A 21,480-nucleotide genomic window follows, 5' to 3' on the forward strand; every position below is an offset into this window, starting at 1 on the left:
GCAGTAGAGGACAAAAGATATGATGTTGAAGGAGAGGAGTGGGTCCTTAAAGGCATGGTACAACTTGACCATGTCCGTACTTGGACAGTTTGTTTTTAGGGTGAGTGCCTTAAAGATGTTGGCTGATTACTTGGTAATGATTTCTAGATTATGTTATGTCAAAAAATTTGTGGTTCCTTTTTTCGTAGGATGAGTACCAAAAGAAGTACTAGGAAGAGATGGACAAAATGGACACTTTGACCCTATCACTAGAGGAGTGTGAGAAGGTACAAGGCAAGGCATTGAAGAAGGCAGAGGAGAAGGTGAGGAGTAGAGGATATCGTTTGCAGTTGATTGCCAATCCAACGAATGGTGAGGGATTTTTTAGCATCTTGTTCTCCATAAAGTGGGAGCAGGAAGGAAAGATCGTAATGGAGGACAAGCTTACCATGCTTGGTGCATCAAAACTACCTCTGCAGAGAGGTTTCTCTTCCATCTCTTTTGTTTATTTCTTTGTGTTGTATGCTTCAGCTTGTTGGAAGATGGGTTTGATTGATGGGTTTTCTAATGGCAAGAAAAAAGAGGTCTTGAGAGTGCTTGCAGGAGGTGACAAACGTGCACATGGAGCTAGGAATGCCACGTGACAATAAGGAGTGGCAAGGGAGACATATTGGTCTCAAATGATTGAGAAGGCATGAGAGATGATAGGACAGATGAATGTGCCATTTGATGGTCTAGGCATTCAGTTCCCTAGCGATGCAGTGAAGTATTTTAGAGCATGTTGGCAGATTCACTTCCAGAATACGTTTTTGGATTTAGTAGGTGAGAAATTTTGGTTTTGGGAAATTGTTTGTGCAATCAAATATTTGAAATCATGTCGGAACATTGTCTCATAAAATGCGTGTCAATAACATACCAAGCGATATGAAGAGCTCACCAGTTGCAGAGAAGCAGCTACAAATGGCTATGTCTGTACGGCGTCTAGTGTACAGGTAATGAATGTTGGATGCTCTAGTCCATATGGAAAGTCACATAATAGTATATGATGATGGATTAATAGGTTATGTGAATGGTTTGCAGGTGGTTTTTCAAGCTGGTGGGAGAGCATGCTCTAAATGAGATGCCAGCGGAGTACCATGATTGGTTGATAATGAAAGGGCCACTATGCATGTTTCCTGACACATGGTTGCAGCGCCCTGGTGGGTTGTCAGAGTGGGAGATGCATAGATGCCCCTGGTGGTTGGATTATCCTCTCAACAAAGTTTCCAAATCAGAGAAGGAGCTATGCAAAGGTAAGTATGTGTTTCTCTCGGTTCATTACTTGAGTGTGTTATTCATATTTCAAGGAATGCATTGGAATTAACATCGTTTTTATGCATGGTTTAGAAGTTTTCATGTGGAGGCAAGTGCCGGGCAAGAGGACAAGGGACATTGGTTCCACTACCAAGGAGCTACATACCAAGAGAAGGAATGATGGGGGAGAGTCGTAGGCAAGCAGGGTGTTGCAATTTGGTACTGTTGTTGAAGGAAGGGGTAGTCACAAAGATGAGGGAGACAACAGATCTGATGACATGGAATCAGAGAGGGGAGATGGTAGGGGAACAAAGGTGCCTCCAATAATATACTTGTAGATGGCATTGCAAGTACTTGCTTGACATTGTGTTTTCTACTGGCTGCAGAGGAGGCTGTATATCATAGGGTAGTGAGAGTTGACTGGATGGATGTGCACCTGTCACTAGTGGATGGAAAGTGGCACCAGCATGTATTCAATAGTTTGCAGGTGTATTTTATTCAAAATGGTATGAATATGATTATTGATGTGAATATCATTTTTCTTCAGGTCTCATGTGAAAGTAAGGAATTTTCTGAAGTTGCTGACCCCTCCATCCATCACAATTGAAGAAAAAGAAACAAAGGTAGCTGCAAGCATGATGTGGGCAGACTTTCCCCATTATCTCTGGTTGAGCGCATTTCCGGAAAGAAGATTCTGAAGCGGAAATGGTTAAATATGGGTCTTGTGGGTGCTATTCTAGCATTTGCAAACCATATAGTTAAAGATGGGGGGTGGCTCATCAGTACTTGCTTGCTAGAACATATGTGTTTTGTTCAATTAGGGGCAAGGGATAATGGATTTGAGCTAGTTCACATGCTGATGGTATACCTTGGCTGGGCTACATGCGAGAGAATCATAAGGAGATGGTACATGAAATATCATTTAAATGGTAGTATGGTTACAGATGACCTGGCTAGTCTTGGGTATGTGGGAGCGCCGTGGATGCAAGATCCCCATGTACTATAATAAAGCCTTAGTAGAGAAGAGCCTTGGCAATGACATATGCGTTAGCCAGTCAAAGTGGATAAGGGAGACAAAAAGCTACACCTTCAAAGACACACAAGAGGGACGCAAGTTTGTGCGAGGTGGTGTGGAGAGACAACTTGGATTAAGCAGGTGATTTTAATTTGCAGGTGCTTTTTTTCAGTCTTTGTGTATGGTTGGTTTGTTAACAATTGAGGATCTTGTTTCCAAGTTTCTCTTGCACACATTCATGCAGGAGGGGGATGTGGTTGTGGATGCATTTGCAAGCACGTGCAACATGGCACGTGCATGTGTAGAGCTAAGCAGACATTGTGTCTCTCTTGAGAAAGATGATGACATGGTGATTGTTTACTTGAGGCCCTTAGAGCGCAGGCATCCAGATGCCAAGAAAGGGGAATGAGTTTTCCCTATTTTGTGTGACAATGTACATTTTGTGCTCCTGGGCTTTGAGCAGATGTTTATGTATTTGAACTTATATTTGTTTAAATTTTGTGGACCATTCCTTTGAGCAGATGTTTCATTTTATCTCTATGGTTTGTGTTTTTCACTATTTGTTACATCCATCAAGAAAAAGAGAGTAGATAGCAATTTTTGAACATAGATATCAGATGATGTGTGAGGAATAGAGTAATGAAGTGAAGTAGGAAGTTGTAGACCATTGAATGAGCTATGACGTTGTTTTTTGAATCATGTCAATCGGAGACCTAGAGAGAAAATACGATTCATTTTATCTCTACGGTTTGTGTTTTTCATTGTTTATTACATCCATTAGGAAAAAGAGAGTGGATAGCAATTTTTGAACATAGATATCAGATGATGTGTGAGAAATAGAGTAATGAAGTAAACTAGGAAGTTGTAGACCATTAAATGAGCTATGACTTTGTTTTTGGAATCATGTCAATCTGTTCGCCTAAACTGTGGCTGCTCGCCTAAAAATTTTACCCTAAAAAAACATGTATTTTACCAAGTCATAGGTTTGTTGAATTCCTATATGACCTATAGTTGGGACGTCATGACATTCATGCAAAATTTCCCTCCTAACCTCTTCGTCATTAGGAAACAAATCCTTTCTATTTTGGAACAACAACCTATTTCAAATGTAGAATTGATAAACCACCGCATAAAAAGATAATGTAATCCTTAATTCTTGGTGTATTTGTGTGGGGATCCCTAACAAGACCTACTACCAGTATCGATCAAAATAATTGTTGGTCTTACATATCCCTCTCAGGGAATCATAAAGGTTAGCTCCTATCACAATGAAACTCAAAGAGTTTACCTCACTAATGCAACTCAAAGCATTGGCAATGTTATTCAATCTATCCTTCTGATATCTAATCTCTATATCAAAATCTTGCATCCATTCAACCCACTATGTCTTCCTTCCCATCAATCCAAGCTTATCACATATATATGCAATACACTTGTGGTCTATTAATACAACAGACTTGGCTCCATAAAGATAACATCTCAAAGTTTTCAATGTGTAAATAATTGCATATAATTCCCTTTGGTGAGCAGGCCATCAAACTTTAGTATCATCTAACTTCTCACTAGCATCAGCCTCAACAATGAATGGTTAGATAAGATCTAGTAAACCTAATATAAGTGCTTCTTTCACCTTAAACTTGAGAATTTGAAAGGCCTCATCAATTGAGTATTAAACCACAATCCCCGTTCCTTAAGGAGGTTCATCAAAGGAATGGTTAGATTTGAAAAATCCCTCACTAACTCTAAATTAATACAATGAATCCTAGAAATGCTCAATGTTGCCTTATTTTTTAGGAATAGGCCAATCTAATACAATGTCAGGTAGTTAGCTTAGTATAAAAGGATAGAGAGCCAAAAGTGCTAGGGTCTATGAGTTTTGCAACTATAGATACTTGTGTGTGTGAAGTGTAGAGTGTTGTTATAATCTAGCCAAGAGGCTTCTTGTAATCATTCAAGTATACCTCTCCCTCCCTCTCTCTCTCTCTCTCTCTCTCTCGCTCTCTCTCTCTCTCTCTCTCTCTCTCTCTGTGTGTGTGATCGTGTCATTCCCCTCTAATCTATTCGACCTTTTTCACGCTCACAATTTGAGTACATTATCACCAACTACTTTGCATTTTCTTGCCCTCACTCGTCATCTAGAAAAGACCCTAATGCCCTAGAGGTATGCTGTAATTTACACCATCCTCAACACCCCCTCTTAAATTGCACTAGGTAAGTAGAGGGTGCATGTACAAGAGCTTTTTGTGGATTTCGTTTGGTGCATATGACAGCATCCAAAACTGAAAAGAATTAGAGTAGTATGTGCGTGTGTGAGCACAGTGACTATGTACCGGAAGCATGTACAATGAGTACAACTTACGATTCTATACATAATTACAATGAGTACAACTTACGATTCTATACATAATGTGAATTTCCCCCTCTTAAGTTGTGGGTAATCCTATGACTTTGGGAATATTTAGAAAGTAAAGTATTCCTAGATCAAAGACTGGTCAATTAAAAGATTACTGCATGAACTATTTGTATGTACTATGGTTGCATGCCAAACATTTCAAAGCTGAACATGTCATGAGTCACCATGGACTGTGCAACTACTTTAGAGAAGATGCATCTAGATCTGAAGCTAGTTGATGTAGCTACGAAGAAAGAAACCGGTAGGTTGTGACATACGAGGGTGTCATTAACCCAAAAGAATTGACAGCAATGGCACAGGTATGCTGCAGAAGACTGCATAATTGGCATGGATAGAGTGATCCAATGGTTGAAAATTTGGTTCTAAAGGTGCAAGTGTGATACTCTACTCTGCTAAAGAAAAGCCCATAAAACTAACAAGGTATGGCAACCTATCAAACCTATATGCTCAACTATCATGAGCTAAAGGTCTTCTAATGTGTGCATGACTTAACACATGTATTCACCTCCTCTGTCTGATCTCGTGACTTTGATCTTTCTGCTTGTCTTGTTTTCTACCATGGCTTTGAATTCTTGAAATCTGGAAAAGACATCAGATTTATCTTTCAGAAAGTAGACCCAACAAAATCATCGATGAAAGTCAAGTAGTAAAGTGAACCATTAATGCTACGGCTTTGGGCATAACCCCATACATTTGTATGAATCAAATCAAGAATACCTCATGCTCAAGAGGTTCTTCTAACAAAGTTGGTTTGCTTTTGTTTATTGAAGCAGCATGCTTTGCAAACTTTTCCAAGAAACTGTAGCTTTAGAATTCCAATTGCCATATTCTGATTTCTAAGCGCTATCAAGCTTTTAAGAAATTTGATATGTCCATATCTCTTGTGCCATTCTGCAAAAAGTGGCATCTGTTTTGCAGTTGAGCTGACATGGCATGCAAATCTAGTATTGAAGCTAGCATTCTGAGCAAGCATCCTTCCTTGACTACTTTTCCTACTAGTTGATATCCTATGGATTTGTCTTTGATCAGCATTCATCTCCATTGAAGATGACTCGATAGTTGTGTTCTGTCATTTGGCCAACTGATAAGAGGCTCTTGCTGAGTTTAGGAACATAGTTTTTGAGTCCCTCTCAACTTCAGCAAGCTTGGATAAGGTAGATGATGGGGTCCCTCAACTCAAGGTGATCATTGAATGCTTTGGGCTCATCTTGACAAAATCCTCCTTGAGATCCTTAACGAGGGAGAGCTTCCACAAAGGGTTTAGGTTTCTAGTTTACTAGGTTAGCCCCTTGATTGCATATAGATGGACCACCTTGCATGAGATTTTTCAAGTGGAACGGCTGGGCTCCCCCTCCTTCAAGGGTTGCTAGGGGCATTAGAGGAAGTTTAATGTGGAGAGAGCCCAACATCCACCTAAGTATTATAGTAGGAGTCTCACTCCCCTTGGTGGAGCCTTCCAATGGGTCTTTGATTAGGGTGGAGAGAAAGAATCCTAGTAAGAGGGCCTCAAAGAATTGTAGATAATGAGCCAAGCCAGACTTAGGTAGCAAGGGATGGTAGATTGGGAAATAGCATCCCCATCTCGGGGGAGCAGATAGATGGATGTCCCTTAGAAAGTCCCCAAAATCTCGAGGGTCATATTGTTTGTGATCTCCCAACAAATCTACTAGAGGTAGTGTCCCGGAGTACTCAGACATCTTCACACCCTCATGATGAGATTTTCTTTGATCTCCTAGCAGACGACGCCAGAGGAAGTAGCCTAGAGAATTTAGTGTTATGCATAGAAAATGGGAGGCCATAAGAGAACCTATTGCTCTAACCCCCCCAACCCCCTTGGTTGCCCCCCTCCCTCCTTGTCCATGTTGGATCACCTCCCTCATCTCACCCTCCCCCTTCACCTTCGTTCGTACCCTCGCCTCCACCCATCCATCCTACTGCATCACTCTCACCACCCACCTTGTCCACCTTGGATCACCTCCCTCGTCTCGCCCTCCCCCTTCACCTTCGTTCGTACCCTCGCCTCCACCCATCCATCCTGCTGCATCACTCTCACCACCCACCATCTACCCACCACTTCTCCACCCCCCACCATTCCTCCTCCCAACTATAGTGGTTCCTCCCGTTGCTTCCTCCTTCCCTCCACCCATGAACTCTCAACCATCTTTGGTGCCTAAGTCAAGATGCAAGGGCAAGGCTATGACTATTTCCTCTTAATCTCTAGCTTCTTCCTCTCAATCCTAGTTTGGCCCCCTCCAGGTCATAGGTCTATCCAAGACACAACTACATATACCTATCCCATTTGAAGACATATTTACAACATCATCAAGTGCATCAGCCCCACTACTTGCATTTGCGAACGAATATAGGTATATGTGCATCTAGAGCTTGTTGCTCTATCACAAGTGATTTGGCTACTAATGCATAATATGCTCAATAAGTTCAACTACTGTAAGGAAAATGGGCCTCTTTTCCCACCTTTTAGATTAGAATGCTCATCCAAGAAAACCCCTTCTATGTCATTCCTATTATCTAGTATATGGTTGGACCGTGAAATTACCTTGATGTCTCAAATCATTACGCTTTGCCTTGGAGACGACGGTTTGGATCCTATAGCCCTAGGAGGGGGGTTCCATTGGAGTAGTTGGTTCCTCCTCTTGCCATTTTTTGGGTTTCAACTTTGCCCCCACGGGAGACAAAAGTGGAACCTTGTGCTTTTGGATCTCATGATGAGGGATCAAATGTTTCACCGCCGGATGGAGAATTGTTCAGGATTCTAGGCGTGGAATTCTAGATTACCCATAGTAACATCTTCTAGATTTTGGACAAACGGATGAGGATTAGGTCTTGGAATAGATATGCTCCATTTGCAGCTGGAGTTTTAGCTCAAGAAAGTAACACATTGTGACGTTATAGTAGTATGCTAGCTGGCTTGGTGTAAGGTCTCCTTCATGTTTACAATGAGTCCTTAAGGTATTGATCCTACCATGTCTTTATCACACAATCGCATGAACACAAACTATTCCCTTTCCAAACTCTTATCAAAGTCGCAAAAATTCACGGTTGTTGTTTTATCTCCCACCCACAAAAGGGCCTTGTTCTCCAACCCCACCTCCTCCCCATGAGTTGTACCATGGTGAGTTAAAATGTTCATGTCTTTGCAATCATGCACGATAATAGCCATAGCAGATGAGACTTTGTCAAGAGGTCTAGAGGGTTGTGGTAGGACCGGCAATATTTTCTCTTGATTCAGGAGTAGATGCTCTCAATAGAGTAGATATCAGACACCAACATTGCCTTCTTTCAGGGAGGGCCCCCAAGGTTTGGTCCTCGTGGAAGGTAGGACTAGAGAGGTTTGCATTTCTATTTCCTAGACATTGGACCTAGATGTTTTTTATTAGGGTGAACTCATCCCAAGGCAAGACATATGGATAAATTTATAGATGAGTGATGAGAGGATTGAGGTCCTAAACATATACAACCCTACTTTCTTCAGACAGTTTATTGAGAGCCTCCTAGGTGTTGACTCTTGGGTTGTTCAGAGGTGACTTCAATGACCTAGCATTTGATGAGGACAAGTAAGGTAGAGCCTCCTTCTTAGGGCTGCCTATAGTTAAGAGTAGCATGTGGGAGTAGTTTATCTTCGCACTCAGTGACCATCAACCATGGAGAGAGGCAAAGTTCTCCACACTTCTCAATAGCCTTTGCTTCTTCTTAGGTCAACAAAGGCATGATGGCTTGGTAGAGCTTCTTGATGTGTTCTATGTGGGGGGATTGGGTGATGCATAGAGGGGGAGCCATGGTTATTCTAGTTAGTATGATTATATCATATCACTCTCTGATTGTGCTTTACCTAGAGCAGCCCGAATGTGGAGTCCCACCAAAGTGGGTCCATATCCTTGATGCTTCACTCAAGGAGGAGGTGATGGAATAGGAAGTGACAAATATCTATTGTAGAGCAGAGAACCCTCTTAGGGGTAGTTGGGCTACTTGTTTGGCAGATGCATAGTGAGGTGACCTGACCAAAAGCTTTTTGTTGATGGCACTCTCTTCAAGGTCATGAGAGAGCAATGAGGCAAGACCTATCTTCCATAGAGTGACTCAGAGAATAGGACCTAGTCTTATAGTGGCTCACAAAATGTTACAAAAGCATGAGGCTTGATCTCCAAGCCACATAGATCCATTGATATGAGTTCTCTTATCATTTTTCTCAAGCACGGTGGGTACAATAGGGAGATAGGATGACCAAGTAGTTCTTGATACCACTAGTCCCCCATTCTATAAGGACACAACTCTAGCAACAATCGTACTATGAAAGGAGATAGATGCATTTAGACCCATAGAAGATTGGTAGGTTATTCCAATTCAAGGAGGAGTTCCCAAGTAGCCTAGCTTATTCTAGAGTTTTAACCTCTTCATCGATTGGAATAAAGTGAGCCAGCTTGGCCAACTGTGATCCACAATCACCCACACAGAGTCTTGCCCCCTCTGTCCTAGGTAATCCAACAATAAAGTCCATGGAGATACTTTCCCATTTGCCAAATGGAATCTCCAACAGGTGTAGGACACCTCCTACTTTGAGGCATTCAGCCTTATTGACCTAGCATTTTTGGCACTTCAATACAGAATCTTGGACATCCTTATCTATTGTAGGGCAAAAGAATTGCCTCTTCAGAAGCACATACACTTCTGAATTCCCGCATGTCCAGCACTTGGACTATCATGACACTCGATAAGAATTTGGTGCCTAATGTCATTATTATTCGAATGCCATTATTATCTGCATACTCTACCCTTGTAGAGCAAGTAGCCATCTTCAATAGTATATTTTTTCCATTTGAGTCCTTTATCACCAACCTGTGGTATGTCACCATTTCCACGTGACTCCTTAGTGAAAGCTCCTCGATTAGTTTCTTAATTGCTTTCCATATTTTAGAAAATTGAGTATCAAACTCACATTTCCCTTTTAAGGACTCTAGGAACTCATTTTGAAATTGAGTAAAACTCAATTCATTGACGATTGGCGAATATTCGGCTTAGGGAGTCCGCTATGACATTGAACTTCCCCTTTCGATATGTCAATTGGATGTCAAACTCTTGCATTATTTCAACCCACCTAGGTTTTCTATCTTTAAGCTCTGGCTGATTGCAAATCCACTTAATGCTTTTTTGATAAAAAATGATCTTAAATTTTGGTACCACACAAAAAGTGCCTTCATTTCTTCAAAACATGAACTATAGCAAATAGTTCCTTCTCATATGTCAAGTAATTCTGTTGAGCGCACTCTAACTTCTTGCTTTTAAAGACTGCTCCAACAATAAAATCACTGGCATCTATTTCTTTCAATCATGAATGGTTCATTGGAATCTACTACCTTTAAGATAGGAGCAGATTCTATAGCCATTTTTAATTTCTCAAAACTATTCTTTTGAGGTTCATCCCATATGAAGGTACTTTCCTTCCCCTTCAGTTGGTGTTCCATCATCAAAATAACAATCTTAACATAATTTTGGATGAATCTCCTATAAAACCCAAGCAAACCTAAGATGTTTGCAACTCTTGTAGGTTTGTAGGATGTGGCCATTCCAATATGGCCCTTATCTTTTCATGATCCATATGAATCCCTTCTTGGGATATAATATGTCCCAAGTACTTCACTTCTTTTGCCAAAATTCACATTTGGATTCTTTTGCAAAAAGAGAGTTTTCTCTAAGCACTTGGAACAATTTCCTCAAATGTTCCAAGTGTTTTTTTCTCATTTTACTATAGATGAGGATATTATCTAGAAATACTACATCAAATTTTCCTAAATATGGCCTCAAGACATTGTTCATAAGTGTCATAAAAGTTGATGGAGCAGTTGTTAAACCAAATGGCATTACTTTAAACTGATAATGCCCATATCTAGTATGAAATGATGTCTTAGGGACATCCTCTTCTCTAATTTGCACTTGGTGATATCTTGATCTTAAGTCAATTTTAGTAAAATATTTTGCCCCTTGCAAATGATCAAAGAGCTCATCTATGCAAGGAATACAGTACTTATTTTTTCTTGTGATTTTATTTAAGGCTCTATAATCTATGCATAAACACACAGTGCCATCTTTTGTCTTTACCAATAACATTGGTGATGACCATGGTGAATTACTAGGTTGAATTTGGCCCTTCCTAAGGTATTCAATTAATTGTCTTTCGACCTCACATTCTTTCATTTGACTAATTCTGTAAGGTAGTTTACAAACTAGGGTAGATCCAGGAATTATGTCTATCTTATGATGTACATCTCTCTTGGGAGATAATCCGTCAGACAAATCACATGAAAAAACATCTTTAAATTCAACCATAAAATCATTAGACTAAGATTTATAGTCTTTAATAACATAAAGAGAAACCCTATTTTTTTTAATGTAGTAGAAATAAAATCACCAATAAAAGTAAGTTCATAGCGGTATACCTCGCATTGTTGTTGTTGTAGAAGTCACCCTAATTCCATCGAACAAATAAGGGGACAGTTGGGCACATCATGTTCTCCCTGAATCTAGAAAACTCTACCATCATTTTCAAACATAATGGGGTTATTTAAATAACTCTACTTCAAGCTAAAGACTATACAACCATTCTCAACTAAGAACAACATCTGTTGTTCAATTGAGATGCTTAATTTGGAAATCCAAGACATCCTGATAACCTTGGATATCCATCTCTACACCATGAATCATGGTATCCCAAACCTTTTTATCACCGCCCTTTGCTAGAGAGGCCACGTATTTATGGCTACTGGGACTCTCTGGCAACTTCAATTTCTTAACTAATGTGAATAGTTTAAGAAATTGTGCGTGGCGTTCATCGACCATCACTCTTACTCTTTGCCCCTTAATTTTTCCATGTATCCTCATTAAGTCATGATAACCAAAGGTTCTCTGGAAAAAAAAAGTCATGAGAACCAAAGATGGGCTGCCACATTGACACAACCTTTCAGACATGGAATATGCGAAATGCTATGCACACCGTCGTAGGAGTGGCAATGTGGTCGAGCTGGGTCCCTGCTAACGCGGGAGCCTCCACATGAGTCGCAATGGTATTCCGTCAGGCGGTTGTTCAGGCTAACAAAGTGCAAGAGACTAACCACCTGCGGAATACGTTTCAATCGATGCGTAATTTAAGACCGAGAGGCAAGGAATAACACAACAGTTTCATATAATACTACATACTTTCTTCTTGTAACCCATGTGTGACACTTGTCGAATGAAGGCGTCAATGCAGCGTTGATCTCAAATTTCCCTCTGGCACTGCATCGGGAATCGTGAAGTCAAATACACCTACTGCATCTCTGGCACGCATGTACAATATGTTCCTTGCTATGTACATGACAATCCCCTCATCCACAAACTCCTCGACTAGGCGTGCAAGGGTATATCTGGACGAAAGAGAGTTGCTAGCAAAAAAAACGTAGGGATCAAATGACATGCTGGGGGAGAGGAGGGAGGGGGTGGGAGAGAAGAATAAATTCATGTCATTGGGCGAGTTTTGCTTACTGTTGCACGGTCTTCTGGGTTTGGCCCGTTAGCGATGGTGATTTGGTCTGTTGGAGCCCCTTCTAGGTCCACCTTGACAATCACGAAGGCCAGTGTGTCAATCACCGCCCTCAAGTTCTCCATCTGATTTGCTGCCCACGGTGTGTAGCGACGAATCACATTGTTTAGAGCGAAGGAAATACTCCCTTCGAAAGGCTCGCCCTTGATGACTGTCATTGTTGCGTCAACACGTACAGAGTATGATGAAGTCCCTCCTCCTCCAGGTGCATGCTTGGTTATTGTAGGTCCCTTGACTCGGTAGAACTCGTCCACTTGGAAGACCTCTTTGAAGTCTAGCACTTAGGTGGGGGGGGGACATGCAAAGTGATTGTCTCCAAGCAAGCATTGTCTGTGAAGTCGATGCGCATGTAAACAGGGTAGGGCACATCCTTTGCTTTGAATGTGCCGTGTTTCGCAAGTGCTTTGCCTTCGAAAGCAAAGCGATATGACACAAACTCAGATAGTGTGCTTATTAGAAGCACAAGGAGAGCCATCATCTTTGCTGCATGCGTGGATGCGAGCATATCATCTCTGCTAGGACACTTTCCATCAATGAGTGCAGTTTCAAACTGCAGCACATTTGAGGGGCTCAAATTTTCTTCAGGTATTGTTGCTAGAATGCGCACCACAATGGTTGCTCGCTGGAAAAAATGGTTAACATTGCAGGTGAGTAACATGGTGTTGGGAGAAGTTTAATGTCAGTATCCGCTCTTCACGAGTTTGTGACAAAGTGTTGGTGTTTGGTTCATTATTGGATTTTATGCTTTACTAGATTTCTAATGCCAAAACAAGATTTGTATGTCAAAATAAACGTAGTGTTAAAACAAATGCGGGTACAAGAATTCATCTCAACAAGATAAAAACCAATGAAAAACACTCAACTCTACATAGCATTTAGCTTAAGGGTGTCCTTCAATTGCATCTACAAAGTAGTCGCTTGCAGTACTGCTAATAGTGAACGTGGACATTAAAGTGTTGTGGTTCTTTTTCCATTGAAAGAGAAAAGTCAAAGGGTTCACTTTGGGTGTATTTGAACATTAGATATAATCTTGACCGCGGCAAATAGAAATGCCAACCGCATGAGATTCAAATCAATTGCATTCATCGATCGCAAATGATGCCGTTCATGTGGAAAGTGTTGGAAGAGGGAGCCATTTTTCCAGTACTTAGTAAGCAATATTAAACTTATGTTTGTAAAAGTAAAGTATTGAAACTCTCCAACATTAAACGTGAAAGGTTTCACAACTTATTTGGAGATGCATATGAAGAAAAACGCAATTGTAAGTATGTCAACCATCTAAAACTTCCGAGGCACTTTCTTCCTCGACGATGGGTGGCCTGACGTCTATAATTATTATGCACTTTAGTTTTGTGTCAAAGCCTTTGTCGCATGTTATTTGGCGAACTGGACTAGCAATAAAATAATAAGAAAAACCATGGGGGGAAACTAAGATGGTGGAAAAAAAGAGAGCAATAAAAGTTTATCCTCGGCACATGCTTGCTTTGCTGCAGCTTGGAATGCGGTCTTCAATGTAGGCTTTGGGTGCTTTCGGATACCGCTCTCCTTCCTTGGGGTGAGGTTCAAGGGCAAGGTAGTAATGGATGACGGCTTTGCAAATGAAGTCTTTATGAGGCAAGTGCCCGATGCAGAAACCAAACCTTGTTCCGCCAGAGCACGGACAACATCTCTCATTGGTATAAGAAGGGATTCAAAATCCAAAAAAGTCGAGGCAACCATTGTTGTATGCAGCATATGAACTATGTAGATCGAACTTTGATTACCTGCTGTCGGATTGAAGGGTTCGTTGGTTAAAATCGCTTTTCCATTCGATTTTTTAATTCCTCTGCTGTGTCCCAAATGGCCTAAAAAAATATCATCGCATCATGCAATGATCATAGATAGAACATATGCTTGTACTTCCAAACTATACTAAATCGCAATCGATTCCTAGGGGGACAATGTGAAGACCTTCATTTGAGGTATTGTCTTTGGGATATTGGTCTGCTGCAAGCATGATTTTCAGAAAGACCAGCTTGGTCGGGTGCACATAGGCGTTCGTTAGTTTTGCTGGTTGATTGCTGTACTTCTTCTGGAGCAAAAAAGGGGAGGTATGATCAGACGAAGGTGGAGCTCGGAGATGTCTCGGGTAAAGAACATGTCCAAGAGAAAATGTGAATGGTAGCATCCGTGGCAATAAAACAGACACATAATATTGTGGAAGAGGCGTGGATGATTTGGGCATACACAGAGAGCACGCATCTTCACTCAAATAGATTGCTTTTAGATTGCATTTATCCTAGACATATGAACAGTCGATAGAAATTTCTATATTGACGGCATTCCGGAATCAGACACAAAATTGATCTGACAATCAAAAGCAACTGCCGCACCTTGAACAACAAATGATGCTCAACCTTGTATCTCTCACTTCCATAACGTGAAACCCAAGTGTTATCAACTTACAGACTAGAACTAGAATTCACAGTCAATGCAAAGAACAGGCATCAGAGAGACGATGAGACTCCAAGCAGTGGTGGTGACCGTATTGGTATGAATTGCCACAGGTAATTGGTATCCTCCAAGAACCAGATAAGCCTCAGCAGTCTCCTGAAGGGCAACGACAGCAAAGCTCTGGAAGCGGAGGTGGGTTTTGAAATGAGCATGCGACGTATGGGAGGATTCTCGAGCAAGCAGGGCAATCAGGTGCGTTTAAAAGAATGCAGGAATCCGAACAGTGGAATGGAAAAAGAGGAACGGAATGATGAGCACCATGTAGTCGAGATTGAGCGTCGTCTTTGCAGTTTGTTTTACCTTCAGGCATGTTCATCATACCTTCGGGATTTTGTGACAGATATTAGTCACGAATAATACATTCGAAAACAGCGTCAAATATTTGAAAGGAATTTCGAAATGAATACGGAATAAGTGTGGACCTCTCTCAAACTCTCCGCTGCTTGTGTCTATGGACTTGCCATCGCCTTCATATTCGTGTTGGGAACCAACTTCGTGTGCTTCAGACATGGTTGCTAGTACGTGGTCGTGGAAGAAGCAAGGATAGAAAAGAGACACAACAAACGCTACGATGGACGTCAAGCAAATGCATGGTCGATACCAACACAAATATATAGGCGACCGTCGTTTTAGCAAGCCTGTTCGTGTCCAATTCTTCCTAAAACGGGCTCCATGGCCTTCCTTCTGCAGCCTTTTCCAGAAGATCTTGAAATTGTGTCGAAGTAGGGCAATCCGCCTCCCACGACCAAGTCTTCTTCCTCGTGCTCCTGTTTTTTCGTTCTTGAACCTCTACAAGAATAAAGCCAGAGTCCTATAATGCCGCTACCTCATGCGTGTATCTATCTCCCTCCCTTCTTCTATACAAGACACTATGAAATCTATAACCCACACAGGCGCTAAATTACTCTCGCCATTCCAAAGCTATAGGCGAGACTCGATCAATGACGAATGGCGAGCAGTGCATTCAGAACAATAATATTCAACCATAACCATGACTCACTGAACGAAATTCGAAGATATGTACTACGAGAACGTAGGTATTGGCAAATCACCAAGGCAAAATGAACCACAATAGCATTTGTCCGTCACTCGAGTATCTTCGACGCAGACAATTTGTAGTCCAAATCATAATAGCCTCCATGCAGTGAGAGTATCTGTTCCGCCAGAGCGTTTTTGACGAAAGGGTACGTAATGAAGTTCGCTAGAGAACTGTTCACACACAGAAAAAGTTGTACGATCTACAACAGAATAGATGAATGGCCTTAGCGGGTTGAGAGCAACGGGTAGTTGAGAATCCGAGCTTCTCTCTGACGTTCGCGCATGTGGTGCACTGATCATCAAAGGGAACCGAACTGTGTTTCGTCTTCACGCTTTTGGACGGGGGCTTGCCAATGCTGATGCAATCTTCGATAAATTCACTGTGGCAGGCACCAGTACTTGAAGTTCAAGGGACTCCGCGGTTGAGGAAGCCAAAAATGAACGCCAATAATACGACCCAAGAGCCCCTGTTGGCAACAATTCCTCTACACCCCCCATATTCTCTTTCTGAAAAGCTTTGCAAACCTACAGAAAAAAATCGTGCACGAGTAGTCGTCAAAACTACGAAGTTCAATTGACGCGCCCCTTGTCCGTCGTCGATAGCCAAAAATACAAGCCTGCATGTCGGATGTCCACAGAGAAAGATTATCCACTATAACTCCGTGAGGCGCCGATGGTAGTCCACCCCTTCCTTTTGCTATGCAAGACCTTGGACTCAACGCCCTTGGCCGTGGGGATGAGAGGGCTGTCCAACAGTTAATCCCGACTGACCACGACATGCTCATCGATGGAGGAGATGATCATCCAGGACCTTCTCTCGCATACGAACCTTGCATTGAGGGAGCTAGAGAGTGGCTGGGATGGCGCGACAAAAAAGCATGCAAAACCATGCAATCTCCAACATGCATGCAAACTCAACGAAAAGATCCTCGCCAAACAGAACAAGGCATATGAGTGGACCGTAATTTGCGCGAGCCCATAACACGTAGATTTTACGAATAAAATCCCCAAAAAAAAACCATTTTCGCTTTCCCAAGCTGAGCCACCATTACTTAGGCTTCCACTGTAAACGTGGCAAGCCAAAAAGACAACAAAGGAATCCAGTAATATAACAAGGCATATTATTCAAAAAGATACTTGCATAACAAGTAAAGAACATGTGCATATCAATTCTAGGAGTATCCATAGGATTTCAACGTTGTCACTTGGATGAAAAATCCAAGACATTATTTTTCAATACGAGTTTCTAAACACCATAAACATATTTGCATGTCATGTATGGCTCTATTAGCAATGCAAATTTGCATCTTCAAATGGTATGTATCAAGGAGACGAGATAAAGGGAGGCAAGTCAAAAGGGGACAAATTCATGGAATAAATCCTCTCAAGCTAATGTCAACCTCAACTATTCAATTCCTTTCTACTTTGGTTAGTTCTAGAACGTTAATCCTTGCCAGACACAATCAAAGTTTAGTTTAGAGTGTGATTCCAATTTGTAGCTTTCATTGTCAAGGTAGGTGGGCAAGTCGTAGCATCATACATACATACATGTAAATTCGTAGGGATCATTTGAGGGGGGGCAGGAAAGTGGGTGTACACCATCTAGAGTCATCCTGGTAAGTGGTCCCCTATTGTGGTATCATAGATACATACATACATGTAAATTGGTAATGCTCTTTTTTTTGCAAAGAAATTGGTAATGCTCATTCAGAGGGAGTAGAGATGAAAGAAAGCGGGCTTGTTCCCAACTTTGAGATGTTTCCCATGCCATGTCCAAACTTTGCTAGCAATATCTTCAAATATTTATGTACTTGGATTTTTGGACGCCAAAAAAGAAACTCTTTAACCTTTCTTTAATTTCTTTTCCTGTTTTTCCAGGGGATCCACCAATATGATCCAGCAAGAAAAGAAGTTCATTATCATTACAAATGAATCAAGATTAGTCATCAGTACAAATTTCCTTTAAGAGATAAAACAAATAAAAATACAGAGGACCCTTCAGTTACATGGTTTGTACGTCAGCTGGCATTTCCAAGGGGTTATGGCAAATTTCCATTTAGGGGATTCCAGTGAATCTCCGTCTCTCTCTTGTTCTAGAGAGGAGCTTGGGATAACAGCATTTAACCCTGCATCATCAATCACATCATGCGACAAAATATTCTGCCGAGAGCTCTGCTCTGAACTGAGACTTCCGCAGTGCACAATTGGAGAAGGCTTGCTCCCGAGCAGTTCATTACATGTGCAAAGTGGCAAACTCAAACCAGAAAATCCTGCACATGTAACTGCCCGAAAAGTTTCGGTTGAAATTGGAGAAATTTTATTCCTTCCTGTTCTAGTATTGGCACCTGAGAGATTATTCCCATCACAGGTCTCTGCTGAATAAGATGTGCAAAGACCCAGTGAGCATGCTGCAGGTTCTTTTACGTTGACTGACCTTTCCAACCTCATGAATGAGATGATACCATGCCGGCAAAGAGGACAAGGCACAGAACCTGGAGGACCAGACACTACCGTGGCAATATTACTCGTGGAGCACAAGTACAGGGCACATTTGGTACAAAGCTCATGACCACAACCTGCACAAGAGGAAAATTGTCCATGCATAAGCTACTTAAAAGACAAAGTTAGAGAAACCATAATGAATTCAAGTTTTTCCACGTGGGGATGTTACTATGTGCAAGCGCATGAGTGTGTACAAGCGTGTACGCTGCACACACACACACATGCACACAAAAATGCGTATGCATGCAGGCATGCATACATACATACATAATGCATGCATGCATATATACATACATACATAGATAGATACACGTGCACAAGCAAAAATGTGTATGCATGCAAGCATGCACACGCACACATATAGATAGCTAGATAGCTAGAGAGAGCGAGGGAGAGAGAGAGAGAGAGAGCTTATCAACATGTTCAAGAAATTTTAAAAAGGTCTATGATACCAACCAAGATACAATACATGAAGATCCAATAGGGAGAGCTTAGATGCTTCTCCACTGGACAAAGTTCAACAAGTCGTATCAATACATCCAATCTCAAGTGTAGGTCGTCCAAGTGAGATGATACACAAACATCCATCCAATTCCAAATTCATGGCACACAAGTGCACAGACACAAGGAGGGAGAGAGAGAGAGAGAGAGAGAGAGAGAGAGAGAGAGAGTGAGAGAGACCTTCTGCCGCAACAGTGCACTTGTACTCTAAACATACAGCACAATGATCACTCCCTTCAGGAAGAGGTTCTGCACTTCTTATTCCATAATCCCTGCCAAAGTTAAACGTGTGAGCCTAGATCAAGTTCCTAAAGAGACTGCAAATTACTTCAACAAGAAATAAGCTTGATCATAAGCTTAGATTTTAGCATTCAATCAGTAAGCATACTAAAATCAAGGTCATGCATATGTTAAAGATAAGACACAGTGAAATGCAGTCAATCACATCTGCAGCAAGAACTTTCTCAATCACTTGATTGTCTGCCTTTGCTCAATTAGCATGCCTCTTCTTGGCTGCAGTATGTGGGCACATCAATAGTCAATCATTATCAATTCAATAAAATTTATGACCAATACTTCTCCATATATGCAAATTGATTTGCATGACAAGACGGTTGCCTTATACACATTCTATTTTTTAAACTCAGAACTTGCCCATCGCCCTCCCTTTTATGCACTTCATATTCAATCATGGGAAAGAGCAACTTTCCTTGCCTTATCTTTTGAAAATTTCCCCTTCGATCTCTGACAGAAAATGGCACCTACGTCAAAAGGACTACAACAGTCTCAGTTTGTGTCATCCACCGTATGACCCCAGATATAAAAGACCACAGAGTAGCGATAGGGAGTCGTCTTTTACTAAATTCCTTAAAAAGTTCTTTTTTATATGGGATGTAGAGCTCCTTTTGAGTTTTACACATCATGACCCTCATCTTCATGTATTCTAGCCACTGATCTTGTCCAGGAAAGTATAATGCATGGAAGGTCCTTAGGAAGAAAGAGGAACGGCGTGCAAAGCAAAATATGAAGCATTTCCACCTCATGTTTTTCAATTTAATAAGCTATGCTAGAACGAAATACAATTGCTGGACATCACCCCGAAGAAAGAAATTCAAAGTGCAAAACCAACAGGACCCACACAAATGTGCCCCGCCCATTGTTACTCAATTGAGCTAGTGGTGCAGTTTGAATGTTTGCAAACATCATTATCAAAACAAACGTGTTGCTTGCAGCCCTTCTGTCCTGTCTGCATTTTCTTGCACAGCCACTGATCCCTGTACAGCATGTTGGAAATATGGGCCTCGTTGTGTGGTCCTAACCCCTCTCATGGTGGCACCTTGGATATGTGAATATTAGAGGGGCTAAGGGGCCCTTGGCACGTGGAAGTGGGGATTAAAATATGACATACAATGGTGAAGTGACGAATTCTTGGTATATAATAAGGTGGTGATATAACCCTCCTTAAGTCCTGCCGGCCTTTTGCTGGGGGCTGAAGGAGAATATGCGTGGCTAGGAGGTGAGGGCATGGGACCCCTCGAACTCGGCACATCCTAGGAGAAGCTGCCATGTGGTAGCTATCCTACATTGGTATCAGAGCAAGCGGTTGTCCTGTGGACTTGTGGTGATGATGTGTGGTGATGACTACTGTTCAAGAAAGCCGCGCACACGCGCGATTCTTTGGCAGCTGGCTGCACATGCAGGAAGTAATGACCCTCGTGTGCTGTGTCTACATCTGTGATGTGAAGACAAGCGTGGGAATTGATAGCCTGCGACAGTGGACTGTGCAGTATTGATTGGCGGCCTGGGCTCTTAGTGGGCAACCATATATGATTGGCTGTTCGGGCCCCGAGTGGGTGTGCAGCGTCTGTTGACTGGCAGTTCTACATTCGTGGGGTTAGACATATGGGGGGCTGTTGGAAATATGAGCCTCGTTGTGTGGTCCTAACCCCTCTCATGGTGGCACCTTGGATACGTGAATATTAGAGAGGCTAAGGGGCCCTTGACACGTGCTAGTTGTTAGAATTCTAATTATATTCTAGGCAGTGGCCAATGTAATGTAATAAGCGAGTTAGGGGCACTTTTCCCTCTTAAAGGTTTTTCCCCCTAACCATGGTCTAATCTCTAACTACGGTTAGTGATTAGATAGGGTTTTGTCACTTAGACAAAACCCTGATCTCTTTCATTGTACTACACTTGAGTCACTTCAGTTCAGTACATTTTGGGGAGTGAACTATGTTCAGCTCACTCTCTCTTTGCACACTCTTGCTCTTGCTTCCGTTTCTCACATTTAGTATCAAAGCACTTCCTTCCTGGACCTGTTCCTTGCTCTCCTCTTCCAACTCCCGCATTTCAGCTCCATCGCCAAGCTTCCGTACAGCCTCATTGCGACCTACAGTTTCCATTCCATACAGTCCGTACGACTGTACGGATTCTGTACCAGCTGCCTGCTACAGTCCGTACACCTATGCAGAACTTCGCCGTACAGGCCGTACTAACTGTACAGTACTGCATTTCGCCGTACAGTCGTACAACTGTGTCGTCCGTACATTTGCGCCGTTTGCACAGGTTTCGCCGTCCGTACAACCGTACGGAGTAACAGGCCGTACTGCCTTGCATTCCGTACCTCTGTTTCCGTACATTCCGTCCGTACACTGT

At 41.9% G+C, this 21,480-nt stretch overlaps 2 protein-coding genes across 3 annotated transcripts in view; one reads left to right on the forward strand and one right to left on the reverse strand.

The window, feature by feature from the left end:
- The first annotated feature begins 753 nt into the window (after positions 1-753).
- LOC147884884 (uncharacterized) lies at positions 754-2,686 on the forward strand. 2 transcript variants are annotated; one of them, XM_087397084.1, is made up of 5 exons: positions 754-971; positions 1,060-1,271; positions 1,366-1,499; positions 2,379-2,422; positions 2,505-2,686. In XM_087397084.1, exons 1-3 carry the CDS (start codon positions 877-879, stop codon positions 1,467-1,469), a joined length of 411 nt encoding a protein of 136 aa, XP_087253210.1. In that variant the 5' UTR covers positions 754-876; the 3' UTR covers positions 1,470-1,499; positions 2,379-2,422; positions 2,505-2,686. The 2 variants fall into 2 exon arrangements, with proteins under 2 accessions (XP_087253210.1, XP_087253209.1); XM_087397083.1 differs by lacking the exons at positions 2,379-2,422; positions 2,505-2,686 and adding an exon at positions 1,820-1,927 and having other exon boundaries at positions 1,366-1,572.
- A 15,040-nt stretch (positions 2,687-17,726) lies between these two features.
- LOC147884885 (E3 ubiquitin-protein ligase XBAT33-like) overlaps positions 17,727-21,480 on the reverse strand; it is a 35,351-nt gene continuing 31,597 nt past the window's right edge. Inside the window, exons 9-10 of the mRNA XM_087397474.1 lie at positions 19,006-19,097; positions 17,727-18,398 (exon numbers count right to left, since the gene is read on the reverse strand). Coding sequence (XP_087253600.1) covers positions 17,821-18,398; positions 19,006-19,097 — 670 coding nt within the window. The 3' untranslated portion in view covers positions 17,727-17,820. The remainder of the gene's footprint in view (positions 18,399-19,005; positions 19,098-21,480) is intronic.

This window comes from Dipteris shenzhenensis, chromosome 26, assembly GCF_047967505.1.
Source record: "Dipteris shenzhenensis isolate YYH24624 ecotype China chromosome 26, Dip_SZ_1.0, whole genome shotgun sequence".
NCBI lineage: Eukaryota > Viridiplantae > Streptophyta > Polypodiopsida > Gleicheniales > Dipteridaceae > Dipteris > Dipteris shenzhenensis.

What these genes read in the sequence shown, in the direction of transcription:
- LOC147884884 (XM_087397084.1), top strand. Translation starts at nt 877, where the DNA reads ATGCGTGTCAATAACATACCAAGCGATATGAAGAGCTCACCAGTTGCA. An exon ending in GTACGGCGTCTAGTGTACAG is followed by an intron (nt 972 to 1,059) that starts GTAATGAATGTT and finishes AATGGTTTGCAG; the next exon opens with GTGGTTTTTCAAGCTGGTGG. An exon ending in AGAGAAGGAGCTATGCAAAG is followed by an intron (nt 1,272 to 1,365) that starts GTAAGTATGTGT and finishes TGCATGGTTTAG; the next exon opens with AAGTTTTCATGTGGAGGCAA.